This window comes from Oculina patagonica, chromosome 8 (assembly GCF_052425735.1).
Source record: "Oculina patagonica isolate OP01 chromosome 8, crgOcupat, whole genome shotgun sequence".
In the NCBI taxonomy this organism is placed as follows: Eukaryota; Metazoa; Cnidaria; class Anthozoa; order Scleractinia; family Oculinidae; genus Oculina; species Oculina patagonica.
The window spans coordinates 1,229,984-1,251,671 of record NC_135765.1 but is presented as its reverse complement, the minus strand read 5'-3'; the positions used below and the strand labels follow the sequence as shown (position 1 = coordinate 1,251,671).

At 38.6% G+C, this 21,688-nt stretch overlaps 2 protein-coding genes across 3 annotated transcripts in view; one reads left to right on the top strand and one right to left on the bottom strand.

Annotated features, from left to right (window-relative positions):
* LOC144661955 (DNA replication licensing factor mcm7-like) overlaps positions 1-18,436 on the bottom strand; it is a 24,099-nt gene extending 5,663 nt beyond the window's left edge. The window contains exons 1-19 of one of the 2 annotated variants that reach the window (XM_078522674.1): positions 18,269-18,436; positions 18,086-18,162; positions 17,832-17,891; positions 15,817-15,921; positions 15,521-15,645; positions 14,786-14,966; positions 13,654-13,715; positions 13,230-13,488; positions 11,371-11,455; positions 10,509-10,640; positions 10,008-10,091; positions 8,671-8,757; positions 6,640-6,764; positions 6,202-6,383; positions 3,897-3,980; positions 3,313-3,481; positions 2,487-2,593; positions 1,451-1,519; positions 485-948 (exon numbers count right to left, since the gene is read on the bottom strand). In XM_078522674.1, the coding sequence (XP_078378800.1) occupies positions 813-948; positions 1,451-1,519; positions 2,487-2,593; positions 3,313-3,481; positions 3,897-3,980; positions 6,202-6,383; positions 6,640-6,764; positions 8,671-8,757; positions 10,008-10,091; positions 10,509-10,640; positions 11,371-11,455; positions 13,230-13,488; positions 13,654-13,715; positions 14,786-14,966; positions 15,521-15,645; positions 15,817-15,921; positions 17,832-17,891; positions 18,086-18,162; positions 18,269-18,293 (2,154 nt within the window). In that variant the 5' untranslated portion in view covers positions 18,294-18,436 and the 3' untranslated portion in view covers positions 485-812. Of the gene's footprint in view, positions 1-484; positions 949-1,450; positions 1,520-2,486; positions 2,594-3,312; positions 3,482-3,896; positions 3,981-6,201; positions 6,384-6,639; positions 6,765-8,670; positions 8,758-10,007; positions 10,092-10,508; positions 10,641-11,370; positions 11,456-13,229; positions 13,489-13,653; positions 13,716-14,785; positions 14,967-15,520; positions 15,646-15,816; positions 15,922-17,831; positions 17,892-18,085; positions 18,163-18,268 lie in introns of those variants that run through there. The other variant, XM_078522673.1, reaches the window with a different exon arrangement.
* Positions 18,329-21,412, top strand: LOC144661984 (mycothiol acetyltransferase-like). Its single transcript, XM_078522718.1, has 4 exons — positions 18,329-18,566; positions 19,049-19,079; positions 19,958-20,015; positions 20,707-21,412. The coding sequence occupies exons 1-4, from the start codon at positions 18,468-18,470 to the stop codon at positions 21,017-21,019; spliced, it is 501 nt and encodes a 166-aa protein (XP_078378844.1). The 5' UTR covers positions 18,329-18,467; the 3' UTR covers positions 21,020-21,412.
* Positions 21,413-21,688: the final 276 nt, after the last annotated feature.

Below are 21,688 nucleotides of genomic sequence, written 5' to 3'. Positions count from 1 at the left end.
ACGTTCCTTATGACATCCATCACAAAGTGTCCTCATTAATAAAAGTTCGCCAACACACCAAATTCTGTCAAATATGAATATAAATATGAAGTAAAAAGTCAAATAACACAGTCAAACATGAAGTACTTATTAAAAAATACTTGCGTTCAATCCTGGACATAAGTGCTGAAGGGGTTTATTTACTAAATATACGTAGGTTTGCCAATATCTGTCCGAAGTCTTACAAAGTGCTGCATAACCAGTTTTTCTAGCTGAAAAATGTGTTTCTTTGGCAATTTGTTGAGTAACAAAACAATTATCCTGCTCAATTTTGTGGAATAATTATCGTCTGATTCTAACCACTTCGGCCTACGGCTTCGTTGGGGCAAGACAAAATACCAACATGAGTTAAACTGCACAGCATACTACCCACTTAACAGTAAAATAGTAATGTGCAGTTGATACTTGAAAATAATTAGTTTAGACAAGACTCGTGATAACTGAATACAACAACGTGGATTTTATTATTCCAAGCAAATATACGAACCCCACAAGGTAAAGTAGTATTAGAAATTAAAAAAACAAAAGAATATTTACAGGCGACAAAAATACTTAAATTAGCTAATGCAAAAGCTAGAGTGCTTATTACAATAAGAGAATGATAAAATAAATGGGCAAAATGATGACTGATGCTTATGTTTTGGCAGCTATAAATTCCCTAATAATTTATGTTTCTGCTCCATATCAGTGAAAACAGCACTTCATCAAGGCACACTGCGTCTTCAGATGTTTGATTCCAACTCTTCTGATTGATCCAACTACACGATTGTGTATCACTGCACAAAAGTGATCTTTGTCTTGTTTGAGTTAATCTGCCACACATTCAAGTCTTCATACTCTCCGAGACACGCATCAAATTGATCTGGAGTAAAGCCCTTTGTCAAACAGCGCTGCTGGGCCTCTTGAAGTCTGAAGTAAGAAAAATGAAAGAATTACAGTCTGGGGGTTCTTACTAGTAACATTTATATTTACCAGCCCTTCGCAAGTGCTCAGGGTAGACTATTTTCAGTGGTTGTTTACTTGCTTTGATTTTGTGTTTTCAGAGCTCTCTAAGTGCTTCATAAAACTCGTACAATAACCTGTTCTAGCTGATCACAGCAAACCTGTCAATTGCACAACCAATCAGAACTACGGAACATCAACAAAATCAATTGGACATGACTTGCGCATGTTTCTCGTGCTTGGCATCAGATTGCAATTTTTAGTTTCAAGTTCTAATATTGATCCATTGTATTATCTACATTTGCCCATCCAAAGAATGACAGCAAAATCGGTCAAACTTCCATTGAGACTTAACGCTGCTGTTACGTAATTTAAACATCATTTGACATTTAGTGTCCCTGATTGGTTATCAATGTAGCTAAGCTGCTTGGGCTTTGGTTATTAATTGTTACGCTTTTGAATGACTTACTTTACGCTACTAGCCTCTCCAGCCATTTCCTTGATAATACCATAAATTGCATCAACTGGATTTACAGTCCTAAAGAAAAACAAAGCAAGACAATACATTGGTGTAAGTACAGTAATATTTTAACTCTTAACTCTTTCCCTGCCCCCTCCCTAGAGCTGTAGGATTTTTGGGCGGGGCAGTGGCCTAACAATTTGTCTCTTGTACCCTGGACTAACAAGTTGTGGTGTGTTCCTGGGCAAAACACGTCACTCTCACAGTGCATCAGTCCACCCAGCAGTGTAAGTGGAAACTGACTTTTTTGTTGCTGGGGCCAGGGTAGTGTGTTAGAACAGCATCCCACCAAGAAGAAGTAGCAATACATTTAATAGGCCATTCCCGAGTTACCCTTTCCCTCTGTTTCAAAACGAGTCTACGTGCGAAACCATTCATATGAAAATGAGTTTAATTTGCATGACAATGGACCTGTAGGTGAAACTCATTTTGATATGAATGGTTTCGCATGTAGACTCGTTTTGAAACAGAGGCAAAGGGTAACTCAAAAATGGCCTATTACTTTTTCCCACAGAAACCAGAGCTAAGTGCCAGCACCAACGAGCCAACTGGTCACTTTGATCCCTGGGATTGGAACAGATTTCAAAGTATACTGCAGCTCCAGAAGGCTTATGTCTGCATTCTGCCAATGTGCTCTATAACACTGAAGCTTATATCCTGGCTTACACAGCATCAAACAACAAGGAGCATTTTTACTCCCCCTCAGCCTGAATACCCTTTATCATTCTAAACTTTTGATTATTACGTTATCATTTTTGCCAGTAACCCATTTGTACCCCTGAATGGAGAGACGCACAATGAGAGAAGTGTGTCTTGTCCAAGAACACAACACAATGGCCTCGAACAAAGCTAGATTTAGAGCCCTGTATGCTAACCCTCAAGTCACTGTACCTCTCTATGCTTCCAAGCAATAACACTGAACAAATGTTTGCTTATCATAGCACACACACACAATCCAAAGTTTCTCTACACATGGATTTCTTACCTTGTTGCATTTTCATCATCAACTAGAGAAGCCTTTGACATTTCCATTAGTCTCATAGCTTCATTCACATCTTCTTTCTCCACCACATCAGCCAAACGGAGACGAGCCTATACAAACAAACAGGAGTCATATGCTTAGTGCACTGTGCAACAGTTTTAGAAGGGATTGCAAAAAAGCACAAACTGAGCTTAGACATTTGTTGTTTCAGGTTTTTTTTGTTTTCAGTGGTCTTCCATGTCTGTCAGGTTACAGAGCACGTAGCAGCAATTAGATCCTTATGGTTGCCAACTGATGTGATAACTTTAAATTCACCCATTTGTGATTGAGCTTCATTAATGTCCATGATTATAACCAAAATCAATAGTGACTAAATGATCTGTGCATTGGCTCTGGATTAAGGGGTGTGAAGTATGTACATGCATCATTAGCCAAAAACAGGACTTTTTTTCAAAACACTAAAAAGGTTCAGGAAACCTATTGAAACTGGAGTATTTCTTGTTGTCTTTTAGGCTTATTCTGAGGTTTGCCTTGAAAGCCGATATTGAGTAATGTGTGTACATAAAGTTGCAGTTGAACAGCAACGCGCGCGAGGTCTTAAAATAGAATGCAAATGAATAACCCCCACAAGGCTAAAAAAATGTTAGCTTGTCCTAAGTGACATAGAAGGAATGTAGGCGAAGTTTTCCTTGTATGAAAGTGTTTTAGGAACACCAGCTCTTTAAGCAAGTGTTTAAGGAAAATCGTCCGCCATTTCGGTTTGTTTGTCTGAGTCGTGAGGTCACTCGCGGGCCTTGCTATTGAGCAAGAAAGCAAAGTTACTACTCACCAAGGCTGTTGCAAGCCGGAGTACAGCCAGTAAAGTTCTGGCTGAGGTAAAAGTTGTGTCTCTGTTAGTTCTGGCTTCTTTTCTCATTTCTACATATGCACTGACAATATAATCTGTAAGTGCCTCTGGGATCAAGGGTTGTTTTTCCTTACATGCAGCAATGTAACGTCTGTAAAGAGACAACGAAATCAGCATTCAAAACACAAGGTAAGATTACAAAGACTAATAGTTATTGTTCAGTTGTTCTTTAAATAATTTAAAGAACTTAACATTTATTGTTACCCTAATTTCTAAGGATTTTCTGTCTTGTTGGGTACATAAATGCTTTCGCTTGAGTGCTCTACTCATTCCCGGCTCAAGAGGTATTTAGACCTACAAAATTCCACAATATTGATACACTCTATGTTTTGCTCGGTTTTCGAGATTTTCATTTGCAAGTAACAACCAATCCAACATACTAAATACCGGGGTAATAGTTGTCTGTTGGACTACAACATCAGCTGTTTTTTTAATCTCAAACATCTTTTAAAAAGAGGATGAATTGAGGAAAACAGACATCTGTCATCAGTTTTTTTTTTTCATACCTCATAAGATTCATGTCCAGTGATGTGAACTGCATTGGAGGATGGGAGCTGTGCTGATGAACATATGTGATGTGCTGTGCTAACCTGGATATATACAAAGTGAAAGAAGATGACAATTGGCCACAGATGTATGTTGCTAAATTGGTGGGCTCTTAACACCCTGGGAAAGTAGCAATTACAGAAATGTGTCCTGCCAGTCAGTATTTAGGGATATACAAATTTAGTGGCATGCCTGTGAATTGTTAAAGCTACATGTAGCTAAGTACATAAGGTCATGTCTCAAGTTTTTTGTATTCCGCAGTGAATACTTTTGGCTTTTCATCATTCTATGATAACTGTGCATGCCATATGACATTTATACAATATATACATGTATATATATATAACATAGAATAGTAGAGTCGGACTAATTCAAAACCATTTATTCGCTACTCTGAGTTTCATGCCTCATACGAGGCAATCATCAGGCGACTGCCAGAAAAACGGTTACATGAAAAGATATACAAATTTGAAAATAGGGAACAATGAGTACTTGCGTGACATGTCAAGATGTTATTGGAGGAAAAAAAAAAAAAAAAATCTATATTAAGCTAACATGGTATTTAACAAGAATTTCTTAGAGTGTCTACAGATCGAAGTCAGTTCGTTTCTATGATTGAGTGTTGACATTTCTGGTTTGCAAATTATAAAATATTTCTCACAAAGACACAGATTACATTTTTTGTTGATATTAGAATACGATCGTGCTTGTCTTATTTTTCGCCATCTTATCTCGTAATTGATTTTCCGGTCCTTTAGACTCCATATGTACTTGCTGAGCTCGGTGGCATTCTTGTACCGTTCGTTTCTGAAGGAGCATGTATGGTTTCGGTAACGTTCTTTGAATGTCGTGTCGCAAAGACCGATGTAGGTCTCTTTTGACTGAGGGGTGGTGACCTCTGCTTGATAAATAATGTTCCGCTCTTTACAATTTCCTTCAAGTGGACAAGAGTTCTTTTTTCGGCAATTGCAGTTGTTGACTTCATTGGATGGATTGACAGGTTTGCTAATTTGAGCTTTGTTGTGGCTGGAGATTATAGATTTAACGTTGCTCATACAGCTATAGCTCAGCTTAAGAGTGTTCCGGTTAAAGATTTTGTGAAGAGGGCTGGTTTTTGGAAAGTGCTGATCGATGAGTGAAAGAAAGCATTTGCCGACTTTGGTATCCACATTTTGGCTGTATGGTGGGTTGAACCATGTTATGTTTCTTTGCCGATTTCTTCTCGCTTTTGGTGCATCGGGGGCTGTGTCTTTGTAAGACAGGGTGTATTCATAGCCACTTTTGTTAAGCGCGTCTTGGTAAATGCTTTTGGTCTCGTCGAAACATTCTTTGTCAGAAGATATTTGCGAAAGACGTTTGTTGATCGATTCAGGGATGTTTCTTAGGATAGAGGGTGGGTGGTTAGACTGCTTGTGTACATACAACGGTACATTTCCTTCTTTTGTGTATGGAAGGTGTTTTCCGGTTTTTAGGAATATTTTATAATTTGCAAACCAGAAATGTCAACACTCAATCATAGAAACGAACTGACTTCGATCTGTAGACACTCTAAGAAATTCTTGTTAAATACCATGTTAGCTTAATATAGATTTTTTTTTTTTTTCCTCCAATAACATCTTGACATGTCACGCAAGTACTCATTGTTCCCTATTTTCAAATTTGTATATCTTTTCATGTAACCGTTTTTCTGGCAGTCGCCTGATGATTGCCTCGTATGAGGCATGAAACTCAGAGTAGCGAATAAATGGTTTTGAATTAGTCCGACTCTACTATTCTATGTTGTAACAGCTCTGGTTTTACCATCGAGCACTTTTATAGCAGATGAAGTCTTCAGTCTATCGACTTGTTGTCTGTATATATATATATATATATATATATAAATTTATTTTTTTACTTTATTTTTTGCAAAGGAATTACAAAACGAGAAGCAGTAAAAAAAAATTGGTGCAAAACACCATATCATATCATAATATTGCAAATATCTCATTGTGATACAATATTTGTACATGTAGTGTAGCACTGGGGTATCATAATTTGCCTGCAGCCCTTCCTTGAATTCTGTAAAATAATTTTCCCCCACAAAAATGAATATTCTATGGCATTAGCAACATTACACACATACAAGATTTCAGGCAAAAGACTAGTGCAAAACACAGCCCCTATGAATGTGTTGATGACAGCCGATGCCAAAATTGCATCGTAAACAGGTTATTTGTTTACTATCACGAGAACTCAGGATATCAATGATATTGTTTCATTTCTTACCTCAAGTCGTTGTCCCTGTCTGGTTTATCCTGAATCAGCCAAAGTATATCAAATCTTGACAACAGTGCTGCTGGGAGCTGAATGTTTTGTTCTGCAGATTTCTTTGGATTGTAGCGGCCATAGGCAGGATTGGCGGCTGCTAGGATCGATACTCGCGCATTCAGGGTTGTCATGATTCCAGCCTTGAAAATAACACAACATCAACATTAATTTTTTTCAAGATTTTCAAGTTACACTTATGCTAAAAGACCGCTATCTAAGAAAAACCTTCATCTAGCCGTTGGTAAGAGAGCTTTTCTGTTAGATTTCCCCACTGTTGTGTCAAGCTTGTTTCCCTTCCCCCCTTTCAATTATCTCGAGTTTTAGGATTCTTGATCTTCACTTCTTGGTATCATGATGAATCAAGACATTTTTGCCTCTCTATAAAATCATTCTCACCTTGGCAATAGAGACAGTCTGTTGTTCCATCACTTCATGAATTGAAGTCCTGTCGGCATCCATCATCTTGTCGAACTCGTCAATGCAGCAAACCCCCTTGTCTGCTAACACTAGTGCTCCTCCCTCTGAAAGGGTCATAATGGTATAATGTCACATGAAAAATGGCATTTTGGCCAATGTAAATAAACAGATTTCATAATTGCCTTAATATTAATTTCAGAATCCATGGGTACCACCTCACAGAAGGTTTTTGGTTTGAACCCTCCCACAGCTTCCAAAAAAATCACTTTACCTTCATACTTTCCTTTAAGAATTTTGACTTTTGAGACAACCCCCCCCCACCCCCTTGGAATTTCTAATGACCTGTGGGGTGGTTATGGATATATTCTGGAATGGGTTGTCCTAAAACCCGGAATGCCGGAAACCCGGAATGCCGGAATGCCGGAAATCCGGATAAGAAAGCCCGGAATCCTAAAACCCGGAATGACCTTTTTGTGTACGCCTTTTTTCAATAAAATTAAATACGTGGAAATATGTTTTTTTTTTGGGGGGGGGGGGGGCGATTTAGAAGTTTGTTACGAGTTTCCAATTACGTTGCGAGTTAGCGAATCAAATTGTCAATTTCGATACAAAGTTCCAAACTTCGGTCCGACTGAACTTCGCAATTTAGCTGGTTGAGGAGAAACAAAACATGTTGTTTCAAAGTCATGGCGATATCTGAACTCAATGATTTTAAAGGAAACAAGTTACGGCGGGAATATTCCAGCGATTATTGCGGCTCAAGTTGCAAAACATTTGTTTGACCAAATAGTCGACGTCAATAAAAACCTTACATTGTGTTAACTTGTGCAGATTTAACCTTCTGTAGTTATGTTATCAACAAGGGCTTTGCTACGCTTAATCGTTCGGAAAAAGCCATAAAAAAATATAAAAGGCTCACAAACTTTAAATTAATGTTCAGCGAGCCATAAACATGTTGGCGTGACAAATAAGTCTTCCCTGTCGCCTCGCTTCGGCTTCGATTAAAATCAACTTTATGTAAAGATCCTGATGGGTAAACCATGTATCCAGTTTCATCCGGCTTACAAACGCAAAAGACTTCAAAATTAAGATTATACCTCGCACAAAGCGTAAAACATATATATATTTTTACAAAAAGGAAAATTTGACCAAATTTCTGACTGCATAAAATTCATTTATCGTCAAATTACTTGCGTGATCGCTGGTGCGAAACGTTGTCTGACACTTCAACTGAATTATCGCTTCCATCATCAAGTGACGAATTCGAATATATATCGACAGCGTTTGATACCCATTTTCGAAAGGACGTTTTCATTCTAAGTGCAATAGACGGTATATGAATGTAATGCTTCTACTCACCATCAGTCAGAAAATTGATTAGAAGGTTGTTATTGCCGCCCTGCTTGTTCGTCAAACAAATATTGTGCAACTTGAGCCGCAAGAATCGCTGGAATATTCCCGCCGTAACTTGTTTCCTTTAAAATCATTGAGTTCTGATATCGCCATGACTTTGAAACAACATGTTTTGTTTCTCCTCAACTAGCTAAATTGCGAAGTTCAGTCGGGCCGAAGTTTGGAACTTTGTATCGAAATTGACAATTTGATTCGAAAACTCGCAACGTAATTGGAAACTCGTAACAAACTTCCAAATCCCCCCCCCCCCAAAAAAAAATCATATTTCCACGTATTTAATTTTATTGAAAAAAGGCGTACACAAAAAGGTCACTCCGGGTTTTAGGATTCCGGGCTTTCTTATCCGGATTTCCGGCATTCCGGCATTCCGGGTTTCTGGCATTCCGGGTTTTAGGACAACCCTTCTGGAATCATACATTGGCGACTTATGTCCATAAACAATATTGTTAATGCTCATTAGTCAGGCTACTTTAAATAAATAATAATTAATATATCTGTAGTTGATTCAAAATCCTGGCCTATACACAAGCTGACTATGTTAAGTGTAGTGTACTGTAATTAAAACAAAAAATTAATTTATTGTTCACTGGAACATACCAAGAATCATCTCTCCTGTGAGAGGATCTTTCATAACAGCAGCTGTCAGACCAACTCCTGAGCTGCCACGTCCAGTGGTGTACTGACCTGTAACAAAAGGTACAAAACAATAACAGTTAACCACAGTCTTAACAGATATCCCAAGCCGGAGTCATAAGTCAATGTGGTTAATGTCACGGTTTCAAGACCTAGTGGTTTATCAGGCTGGTGCTAGGAGCATCATTGTTCCCTGGATGGGATGGAAGAACGGCAAGTAGCCCTTAAGAATTTTTGTAATGGTACATGTACCTTAACTATTTGCAGTACCAATGATCTGTAATCTAATGTTGTAACCATAAGTCCTGTCTCCCGTGACAGCTGCACATACATGTAATTTATAAGCAAGCATGTTTTCTCAATTTTTGTAACCAGACTTTCCTTTCTAGAATTTACCGTAAAGTTCTGTGTATAAGCCGCACCCGTAGATAAGCCGCACCCCCGATTTGGAAGCTCAAATTTTGTAAAAAATATACGGTCCATAAAGTTTGAAGTTAAAGTGAAGTTTTATTGGTAAACAAACAAGGGCAAACAAGCACGGTTTCGAAACACTGACATGGCGGTTGTTGCAATGTTTAATATAAATTAAGTCTTACGAAAGCGAAATTTCACTTGTCATACCTCCCTTTTAGTTTGAGTTCACAATATCTTAAACTTGGATGCTCTCTTGATATCATATTTTCGAGATTATCACTTCTAAACACTCCTGAAACACTTGTAGTTCGAATCGTACGCGAATGATGAATGCTTAGTAGCCAAGCTTTGAATTGTAGAGAGGAGTCTGGGCAATAAAATCAAACATGGCGGCACTTTCTTTGGAAGAAACCACGTTTTTATTTCAAGATTCTTGGAAACTGCTACCCGCAACAGGATCAAAACTTCATGCAGAATAAGAGTTTGTTAATCCAGCAGATGCAATTGTTGTGAAGGTCAATAAAAAAGCGAAGCAGTCGGCCATTTGCCTTGTGAGTACTTGCGTTCATCTTGGTGCTTTCTCGCACGCGGCGGAAAGACATGATTCGAAGTGGCTGGCAGGCTTCACTGCAAACAGTTTTGCAGAGGAACTAAAAGGCAGTGAACAACAAAGTTTTCAGGTTGTTATATGTTTATTCAATGACGTCTTGAGAAGTTTTTTATGAATATTAATTAGGCCCTTGAGAACTCCAACCAGAGATGTTTCCGTAGATAAGCCGCACCCCCGATTTTTGACTTGAATTTAGAGGAAAAAGGTGCGGCTTATACACGGAACTTTACGGTAAGCTTGGATTTGATTTACAACCATCAAGATTTGAAACACTTACTTCGAGGTGCAAGTCTGTCAATGTAAGCGAGCATTTGACTCTTTGCTACACCTGGGTCGCCCATAAGTAACATATTGATATTTCCTGCAGGAAAAAATAAACATTTTCAATAAAAAACTGTGATAAAAACAAAAACAATCCTTTTAATCAATCCAGTAAAAGGGATTACAAATTGAACGTGTCTTTACTGACTGTACTAATGGTACAGCTAGACTGTACTTATTCTTATTTAAAGATCATGATGTCTGTTTTATCACCGCCAGAAACATTTCTTTTCTGTATGTATGGAATTTTCCAGAAGCATGAAAGAGAAAAACCATTGAATAAATTCCAGGTGAAGAGAGACATTGTGAAAGCTCCCTTGAAAATGGAAAACTTTGGGGTGCTCCGTTCAACCTTAAAACCCCATGTCAGGAGTATGGATATCTTTTGGGATAACAATATGAAAGATCGAAATATCATGTCAAGCTGTTTAAAGAATGTTGCACACAACAGGATTACCTCTTATTTTCATTCCCTGAGGAGTGCAGTCAACTCCACCAACCAACAGCAACAACAGTGCCTTCTTGATGTCTTCATGGCCATAAATTTCAGGAGCTAAAGATGATGCCAGCTTGTCATAAAAATCCGCTTCTGCAATCAGAAATGTTTCAGGATTAACTGACAATGAAGCTAATCATATTGTTATCATCATCATCATTATTATTATTATTATTATTATTATTATTATTATTATTATTATTATTAATAATAATTATTCAACTAAGTTATTACAGCTTATTTAAAAAACTCATAAATAATTCATATAGAAAATACAAAAGAAATTAATCTTTAATGAGTGTCTTTATATCTGATAAAGACACGGCTAAACTTTGCGTCCACTTTTCTAGGCCAAAATAACCCCAAAGGTAAATATTAGTGCAAGAATGAGTTGATCTACATCAGAAGAGTTTTAAGCCGTTCAATAAATTCGCAGTTCGTGTTTTATCAAGTCTAAAACACTCGGCTGCGCCTCGTGTTTTAAACTTGATAAAACACTGCTGCTCATTTATTAAACATTACATAATTGACACAAAAAATTACAATTTTATTCAGTAAAGATGCTGTAAGGGGAAGGCATGGTGTCAATTAGACTCTGGATCATGACCAACATCTTGGTATTAAGCCTGGCCCGAGTTTGTTGCATTCTGCTTGTTTACACCTAAGAGACAGTATAAATTAACATTGTTGATAGAGGTAGCCTGCAATCAACTGGCTCGCCATCCATGGCAAGGGTGCAGAAACTGGTTAAATATGGCTACTTCCTTCTCTAGGATTGGAACAGAATTTAACCTTTAAGACACAGTAAATTAAAGAGACAAACCTTCAGATAGAGCCCTGATTTCTTCATCGCTAAGCTCTTCATCACCCAGCTCGTCATCCTCTGTCTTGTTCATTTTTACAATCCTCTACATGAAAACAAACCAAGAAATGTCCTTATATTACTTTGATTCCTGTCAACTGGTTAATTCCCAAGACTGAATAGAGATTGACATCAAATTTCACCTTGCGGTGCAGCCTGTATTATACAACTGTAATATTGTTAGGCAGTGCATTTACAGTACCGCTCAAATGTAAGTTGACAGTCCCTCGAGCCTCGATCCTCGAGACTTGATCCTCCAAACTCGAAAATTTCGAGTTTTGAGTCTCGAGGATGGAGTCTCAAGTCGAGAAAAATAATGAGCTTGTCGCTTGAATGATTCCTCGAGAATAAAATTGCTCAAGCAGGCCGCACTCTCGAGTGTTGTACTATGGTCGAAGCCAGTGTGCCGGCTACTCATCCTGCTGTAACAACGCACGCTTGGTCGTTTAATATTTAGAACCGTCCCAAAAAGTTTGAAATAGGAGCTCGAAACCGTCGATAGTAAATGAATTGAGGGCAAATCAAACCAGAAGTAACTGAGTTGGAGTTAGCGCAGTCCCGCCGAATCAACATGGACAAATACAACCTGCGTTCAGGTGATCTTAGGACAAACATGAAGCATGTGTGCAATGTCACGCATACGATTGTTTGTGTTATGATTTAGGACACAAATATTAAACCTTAAAGTTCACTCTGTCATTTAGTTTTCTTTTGAAAAACGCAGTTACGTGTGTATGAAAGAATCTAAATCGGATACTTGCGTGTGGCATTGTGTTACATTTATTTACGCTGGAGTTCGAAAGGTTTCAGATTACTTTTGACATATGCAAATTTTGCCAAAAAAAGAGCAAAATTTGTATAACTTCTCTAAAGCTGTAATAATAATTAACGCCATTATCTGTGTTATAATTGAAGACAAGTTTCATTCAAGAAGAATTTAGGTTTTAAGAATTTTATGCCAAATTCACAAAAAAATAAAACACGCTCATTTCAAGCTATACGCGATGGTGCGACACAAGTCTGTCTTGCCATTTCTTTACGGAAGGCTTCACGCCTCCGATGTTTTTCACGTGGAATGTTTCGTTTGCCGTCTACAGAATTTTTACAACTCAAATTTAAGAACCGGTTTTATTTGCGGAAACTCAGTCGGAATTTCAAGCTAGACGCGACACCACTAATGTTTTGAATTATTGTTGCGTGATTTTGTCGGTGCTATTCTACGGCTCAGCTTACAAGATTCGTAGCATTTACATCGTTTCGCATCGAATGCTTCAGATGCTGAATTACAGATCATTTTTGTGACAGAAATTAAATTTGTAGTTTTATTTGCGAAACTCAGGATGACCTTGTAAACCAATAACTGCAATATCTTCGTGGTTGAAAACATGCACTTATGGCGGGTTGAAACTTGACAAGGGAGAGCACAAGTTTGAACTACAGGTTCTTTTCGCGTCCTTTTCTAAATTTAATTCGTCGATCACGGCTTTCAAGGACGAGTTTGTGTCAGTACTTTTAGGTAAGTAAACGGAATTAAGATCGACGCGAATATATCGTACTGTCGAATGTCACATGTCGGGGAAGGTTTATATTTCATGCGCTGAAGGTGGACGTGAAACACTTGTACATGAGGTGCGAGCGGCTTTTATTCTTTCCTCGAGAAATAAATCATTTCCTCGAAAGCCTTTCGAGTTATGAATATTCGAGACCGCCTTGTCTCGAGAATCGAGTCGAGACTGTCAACTTACATTTGAGCGGTACTGTAATTGCTAATTGAGAAATCAGATCCTCACACAATAAATTTCTTTTTCACAAACACTTACATGAGCTTCCAAAAATGTCTCTGACAGCAGTCCTTGTGTGAGCTGTCTGAATCCAGTTTTCATCATGGGAAGAAACACTCCTGTAGCAGCCACGTGATCACCTGGCACTGCAAGCCTGGTTGTTTCACCTTTAGCGATCACTGTCATGGACCTTGGTATGTTTCCCACTGGTACTTGATCACTGTGTTCTTGGATTTTTAGTTCTTGAAATTTGACAAACTTGGAACCTCTTGTTTGAAGGTAAAGACGACCACCAGCCCTGAGAAGAAAAGAATTGTTAATGGTTTTAGTATCAAAAATCTCTTCTCCAGTCTCATTTTCCAGTACATTTCTGTGGTTCTGTATGTAAATCACAACCGGTGTATTTCGGAACTTTTTTACACCTTCCATCCCTATTTTATTTCACTTGTATTTCAGAACTTACTTATTTACTTTGCACTCCTCACTTGGGCACATTAGCAAAGGCATAAATGTCTGTGATGAAATCTGTAGAAAAAGAATTTTGACACTGATTATTACAAATAATTTAAGTCAGAGGACATTTTTAATTTTTAGAGGATAAAAGTAAATTATTAAGTGATTCATGCTATAATTGGCTAAGATAATTAAATTCTCAATTCTCATAAGTACAGTCCGACATCTATTAAGCAGCCCCCCTCGGGACTTTAAAAAGTGGCCGCTTAATAGAGGTTGGCCGCTTAATAGAGGTACAATATAAATTGGATAGGAATGGCAGTAAACATGATTTTATTGACTCTATATAGGAAAAAATTCTTTTAAAAAGTGAACATAAATAAAGATAAATCCAAAAGTCATTGTAACAAAATATCAAGTGCATTTCCAGCCCATGCATAGTTCTAGCTTTAACACAGAGGGCACGTAGTTGAAATGTACAGTCAGGTTGATAATGTACAGAAAAATATGCAAAACATCGTTGACAAGTTTCTTAGGCCTTTTTGCATCAACAGTTAGTCTGTTAAAAAATTTAGCTCAAGAAATTTTCACGGGCGATTTATTTAAATATCATCTGTCACCATGCATTTCGCTTGGAAAGACAATTTGCTGGCCGCTTAATGAAGGTAAAAAACATATAAATAATACACTTGTGACAGCAAAAAGGTGGCCGCGGCCGCTTAATAGAGGTGGCGGTTGAATAGAGGTATCAAATACAGAAGTTTACTGACAAATAAATCGGAACTTTGGAAAGTGGCCGCTTAATGGAGGGTGGCCGCTTAATAGAGGTCGAACTGTAATAAACTGCTTATAGGCATTCTTCACCACCACCAAAGAAATTCCACATAAATTACCAACAGTGGAATTCTGATTTCTCAAACCTCCAAAGGAAACGAAAACTGTATGAAAAATCGGGAGATTGAGAAGTTGTGGGTAAAATTGCAGTCTTTGACTGAGAGGAGGGTAACCACTTACAGAACGAGTTATCAAAAGAGGTTTCAGAAATCGAGGGTTGAAGAATTTGGGCTTCCACCGTACATGCATTTTTTATGAGCCAACACAATGTAAGATCCCTAACAAGTAAAAAATATATTAATACATACTGGTTGGTATGACTCGGCACCGCACTGATCACATGTGTATGTTGCTACTTCCACAACTGGCTTCACTTCTGTGCATCTTGTAACAATTCCACGCACAACAACAAGTTTACCAATGTTGTCTGCCTTCACTTCACGGACGGCGCTGGCTCTTTGACGGCTTAGGTGCTTAAAATACACTTCACTGAAAATGATTTAACAGCACAAACCTATTACAAAATGTCAATCAAATGGAACTTATAATAAATACAATCAAAATTGCTTTAAACGTTTAGTTAAAAACTTTGTGAGAAATGAGAACACCCACTGAGTAACCAAAAAGAAATTTCAAATTTCTATTTCAGGGTTTGAACTCTTTTGAGCTTTTGATAGTCCATGACTTTCCATAACCTCTTCCATGACTTTTTAAAGTTTTGCATGACCTAAATTTGATCATTAATTTCTTGGAAATTTTCAAAAATTATCTTGATTTTGGGGATGTTTTTACCCTTTTCTTCACAAAAATAACCTGCTTAATTATTTTGTACAATCAATACCATTTTCCATGACGTCTATTTTTCAAGACATTCCAGGCCTGGAAAATGAAATGCTAAAATTCCATGACTTTCTAGGTTTTCCATGACCCGTACCAACCCTGTATTTGGTATGACTTATAATGACCAATCTACTTGACCAACTGCATCAGTTATCAGTTAATTCTCAGTATGTGTCATTAAACAATTATTAATAAAAACTTACTATCTTCTAAGAAGCTCTGGTGGGTATTTGTTTCTGGGATCTCTTGTTTCGGTATCATTTCTGTTGCGTTGTTCCAGGAGAAGGCGATGTTCGATGTAAACATCTAATGCATCTTTTACTTGAACCTTTCAAGACACAAGTTGACAATAATCATAATTAAAAGGGTTTCATTAGCCTTTTCCTGAACTTCTGTTGTCACTATTTGTAATTGAAACTGAGGTGCCACGCCACTGTATTACACTAAAGTCCTGTAACAGCCTTTAGACTTTTCAAAAAATATGATACACCTATTATACCTCTCTCTCCTTGTAGTCTGGTAACATTTCAAACACAGCATCTTCAAACAGCTGTTTATAACGTCGTGCATTTTCCACAATGTTTTCAGCTAACTCTGGATCAATCTGCAAGAAAGAGACCAAAGCGAAGTGCTTAGTTGGTGTACATGTAACATCTGAAAATAGCAATGTGCCACATTTTGGACAGTTTACTGTATGTTGTAATGCTAGTTCATTTATTACCCCTGGTTTTACAAATGTTTCACACAACCAACAAAAGCAGCTAACCGGGGACGAGTTTAGAGGGTGCCCGAGGGGGCTGTGCTCTGGACACAATTTCCTCAGCCTCTCTTTCTGAATTTTTTGGTTTCGTCCCTGTCAACCCTGCCTAGTGCATAAGTTTGGTTTTAAGCCCTGGCCAAGGTTGTTGTCTTATGTTCTTAGGCAAAACACTTAACTCGACCAGGATTTCTCTCTGCCCAGTAGTACAGTGTAAATGATCACCAACAAATTATAGCAACCTGCTTAAAAGGCTAAGCTGCAAGAGAAATTACACTTAGCATCCTTCCAGGGTGATGCTTAAAGGGAAAAGGGAGGGGGGTGGGGGGGGAGAAAGGAAGTAATACTTCAAGCTGATTCATGCTATTAACTGAACTTAACAAGAGCTAGCTTCTTGAGGTACAAAGTACCCAAAAGACTCATTTCACTTCTTGTTATGAATAATTGTAGAATATTTATTACTGCTGCTGAATTATTTGCAGTATAACAATCACAGGGCACAGAGGAGTCAAGTTTGTCCGCAATTCAAAATCTCTACCGTGCAAAACGACCTTCAAAAGCTTTTCAAAGCGATCGTGTGAGCCGTACGTGATACAACGCCGTCATGCGATACTTGTTTGCAGATCGTCTGGTGATATCGTATTCTGACAATGGTCGCCTGGGGCGAAAAAATTGTCGCCCGAAGGGCGACGATTTTTTTTCGGAGGCACGAAGTGCCGAGAAGAAAAAGAGACAAGGGACGAAACATTATACCACGTGATCGGCTCGATGTCACCCGAAGCATACTGGTGGCGGAAACGGAAGTCGTATGTAGATCCATGCTGTGACAGCTGAAATCAACCGTTACTAATCCGAAATTCAAAACAACAACTGATCTTTCGACCGGCGGTAAGATTCAAAATATGAATAGTGCTCTCCGGGAAAAGCGAAATTTACCATACGAGGAACAACGCAATCCGAAGAAATTGAATGTGGAAAACAATGTTTTCTCTTCAAAGTGGTAAGTTACTTGTGAAACACATTACGGTATTGCAACATCACATGTCTCGTGACGCATTTCCGCCACCAGTATCCTCCGGTCCACATTGTACGAAAACGAATTTTTAACTGCCTAAAACTCGTCCCCCGAAATACAGCTTAAACGACTTGTTTGAAGATTTTCTTACAGCGTATGGGGAGACAATCCTAGTCTTAAACCACATGTTAAAAATGAGATCGTTTCGTTTGATTTTTAGCGAGTAACGAGGGATCGGAATCTCGCCCTCAAATCGCTTTCGTCCCTTGCTCTTTTTCTTACTGCTGGTCTCTCTAGTAACGCCCACAAACATTGATGTCTGCGGATGTCGCATGAGGGTATGAATACGATATCACCAGACCAGACGATCTGTAAACAAGTATCGCATGACGGCGTTGTATCACGTACGGCACACACGATCGCTTTGAAAAGCTTTTGAAGGTCGTTTTGCACGGTAGAGATTTTGAATTGCGGACTTGACTCCTCTGTGCCCTGTGTAACAATACACAAACTGTAAGCTAATCTACACGATGAATGTGGTATTTAATACCGATAATTTTAAAATTATATATAAAAGGCAAACTTTCTTGTTGTAGTTGGCTGAGTAGGAATAACTCTTGCAAGTCAAAAATCAGGCAGTGGGTTTAATGCTTTACGCTTTATTTGAATTCGTTATTAGAAAATTATCTTTAATTATCAGAAGTTAAGTAATAATAAGTTAACATGCATCGGCATTCCTTACCTCAGCAATATCATCAAGTTCAATTAAAAGCTCCACTTGTTCACGATGGGCAATTTTGACCTAACGAAACAAAAATTGATGAGGTTTATTAATATGAACACTGGCGCATATTTGCCAAATCAGGGAAAGCTAAAATTCAATCAACACATGCGATTCGCTTGTGTGACGCCGTTTGATTCAAACGAAAATTCCTACAGGAGAAAGCAACAAATCTTGTCGAATTCAAGCACAGATTGTTATCGATTCATACTTACCAGTTGTTCACCATATTTAAAGTTTTTACCACCATCTCCATCGACGTAAAATTCGGCGAGAAATCGCTTCGCTTTGTCTGTGACAAGAACGATGCAAAACAGCATAAATTAATCAAAACTCGCTTCTGAAGTCGCCAAGGCTGCAACACAAGCAACAAAACAAGCCAATAAACGTTTCAATACCTTTTTCTGCTTGGTAATCCGGCATATTTGGTGAAGATTTTAGGTTTTGAGGAAGACAACGTGTTGTCACAGCGAAATATAAATTCTAAACCGCTCGGGAAGCGTCTTGTAGCATGTGACAAATTTGGCGCGAAAACCCTACTGTCTTGGTGTATTGTGGGTAGGATGTAAACCCGTGTGGACTGGGAACTAGGAGAGGATGAGAGGTGATCAGTGTCGCTTGAATTTTTACGATCTTCAAAAAAGGCCTGTTCCTGAGGTTAAACTGAGCGAAAACTTCGTTATTTGCACTTGGAAGGTAAGAACTGTATGTGCATTAAATACTTGCTGAGTTTGTATTGTAGATTGTGATTTTTTTTGTTTTAAAAGCTGTATTATTAACCTTCTGCACGTGAATTGCGGCGCCATCTGACTTTATAAACCTGTTATAAACTTACCTAACATATGTTGTAACACAGTAATAGCAAGGCTATTTATATATAGCTCAAACTGCCACGATCAGGGGTTATAAAAGCCTGTGTCACGAAATGTTTTGTGTGCATCTCCCCTCCCCCCCCCCCCCCCCCCCAATCTTAGTGTTAGAAGTCAGGAAATATACAGAATACCCTGTAAAAATTATCCTGAACACCTTGGAACTCTTGAAGAATGTGAATCGAAAACCCTTGAATAAGGCCAGGGCACCTAATCAAATGAACATGGTATTATGGGGTGGGGGTGGAGGGGATGATGGTATTGCTGCAGTCTAGTCACTTAATTTAAACAGATCATTCATATTTTTAGAATGGTGATGAACAAAGATGGGTGGAAATAGGTAAGAGAACTAGTCAAGACTAATTTTTGTACTTTAGAAGTTTGACAAACAGACAGGCCGCCCAAGCTATTGTTAAAAACACTGAGAGGACCATAAGAAACAGCCATGTATTGGAATACAGTCAACTCTCGTTATGTTGGAGACGTTGGGGGAGTCGTTTAGTGTCCATAAAAGTGAGAGTCTGTAATAGCGGAAGTCATTTCCAGCCAAACCTCTTTCGCCTGGGATCTAGATTTTGTCTGTATTAACGAGTATCCGCAAAGCAAGAGTTGACTGAAGAAAAGTGTTTTGGGAGGTTGCAAAGATTTCAAACCTGTGCTATTCAGTGCATATGTTCATAATATTAACAAACTGTTCAATAGTGTTCCCATACAAACCCTTATAAATCAAGTTTTGCTCTTATATTTAGTGTGGGCTACCTGTGTTTTCCTTATTGAAATACCGTAGAATTCCGGTTATAAGCCCTGGGCTTATACAACTTCGTAAGGGGTTTTGGGTGGGCTTATAAACGGAGGGGCTTATATCCGGGAGGGCTTATAAGCGGAATGAAAAAAATGTTTCGAAAAGGGCCACGGGAGTGTTGATCGAAATACGTTTTTAAGTTAAAAACGCATAATAAAGCAACATTTAGCCATGTTCAGTAATGTCATCCAGTAGAGGGGGGCTTATATCCGGGGGGGCTTATAATCGGATGTATTTTTTTGTTTCCAAGTAGATGGGCCTATAACCGGGGGGGCTTATAAACGGGGGGGCTTATAACCGGAATTTTACGGTATACCAGAATAAGGGAACTGACCTTCTTTTATTAGCCCCTTATATGTAATTTTATGGAGTGGTTAAAATCCCCAGACAGGTGACCATAACCTGTTTATTTGCAGTTAGAGAGGCATTCGGTGACTTTGTGTCTGACTGGAATCCACAAAGATTTGTTGAAAGGTATTATTAGAATTCAATGAATTTGGTTGATATAATGAATGTATTAATTTTGCATGTTGTGCATTCTACTGACAGGAAGTAAGCGAAATAAAAAATTGCTATTAATATTGTCTAGAATGCTTGTGTTCTGCACTTTTTTGCTCTGAAAGTCCTTGGAAAGCTTTCCTTTTATCATTGTAAACTATGTTAGTTGCAAATAAGATTGCAGCTCAAAATTTCATGTTCTGTACTTTTAGGCTAAGTTTGTCAAGTTTATTTTCGAGCACACACAATGAAAGAAAAGCCCAGCTCACTAATAAAAATAATTTTAGCCACATTGTGGATTGCTTACAAAGAGGGTCTAGTTTACTCTGGCGGTTTGGTGGTTAAGCCAATTTTGAGTGTTGGTTTGTGGGTACATTTGTATTTATCTGGCGGTTTATGGTCAAGAAATTATGGCGGTTTCAGTCTTAAGAGGACAAAAAAGCAATTTGCGGTGTAGGAAGAACAGTTTACAGTTTTTTTTGGCAGTTTACGGACTGTGCAGCCCCCTATAATAGACCCTCTACATATATGTGTTAATGGAAGTCCGAGTGAAAGGTTAAGGTGTCAAAGGCTGTGGAAAGTTTTGAAATATCTGTGTTTAGTACATGTCACCCATCTTATAATTTCCTGTAATTTTATTCTGACAAAATTATTTCTCTGACCATAGGTACTCATCAAGTCCTCTGTTTAAAGAAGATGGCTTTTTCTTCATCAGACACAATGACAGATATGTAGCAACAGCATTTGCCTGGCAAAGAGATTTTGACACTCCTGTGGGGATTCTTCATTGGCTAGCAGTCCTGCCTGATTATCACAGGTGTGGCCTGGGGAGAGCTCTTGCTCTATGTGTTCTTAAGTACCACAAGGAGCATGGGAAAACATCAGTGTGTCTTATTACTGAAGTATACAGAGATGCCGCAATTAAACTTTACAAGGACATTGGGTTTGTTGTGTGTGATACTGGTGGAAACAAAAGTTAAGGTCTGCAAACACTAGGGGACTAGTCCCAGGGACTTGTCGCAGGGACTTGCTTTTGGGACCAGTCCCCTAGTGTGTACTTGTATTTTGCATAATTCTAGTCGCAGGGACCACATTTTTGGTCCCTGCAACTAGTTCCACGAATTAAGCTGGTTTGATTTCTGGGACTAGTCGCACACTAAGGGATAAGTCCCTGCGACTATTCACTGTGACTAGTACCCTAGTGTGTGCCTAGCTTTAAGGCATTTAGAAGTGTATGCAGCGTACAAGAAAAATAGATTTAATTCTAGGTTGCTTTGGGCAAAGCAGAGCCATTATGTGCTAGCCCGAAGACCTTTCACACTGGGCTTACTTCATCTGATAACTAAAAAGTCCAGAAAATGTTACTTGCCCATCAGGCAAGTGGTGTTTAAATCCAGGCTCAATCCACTAGCTGACAGAAAAACCCACCAGCCCTGGGCCGAAGGACAGGACTTTCTATGCACATGGAGTGGTTTGGCTTGTAAAGTTTTTGAGTCAGGAAGTACCGGTCATTGGGCAATCCCAACTTAGCAGGATTTTTCCCGGTTGGGATCCCAGTCGGATATCGCCCTCTTGGCAGGATCTTGGAAGGATCTTGATGGGATCCTGGCTCCTGCCGGGATAATAATTTCTTGGTGGGATCCTGCAAG

Excerpts from the sequence above, each read along its gene's own strand:
- LOC144661984 (XM_078522718.1), top strand. The coding sequence starts at position 18,468 with ATGAGAGGTGATCAGTGTCGCTTGAATTTTTACGATCTTCAAAAAAGG. Across the intron at positions 19,080-19,957 it reads ACAAAGATGGGTGGAAATAG|TTAGAGAGGCATTCGGTGAC; the intron begins GTAAGAGAACTA and ends GTTTATTTGCAG. Across the intron at positions 20,016-20,706 it reads CCACAAAGATTTGTTGAAAG|GTACTCATCAAGTCCTCTGT; the intron begins GTATTATTAGAA and ends CTCTGACCATAG.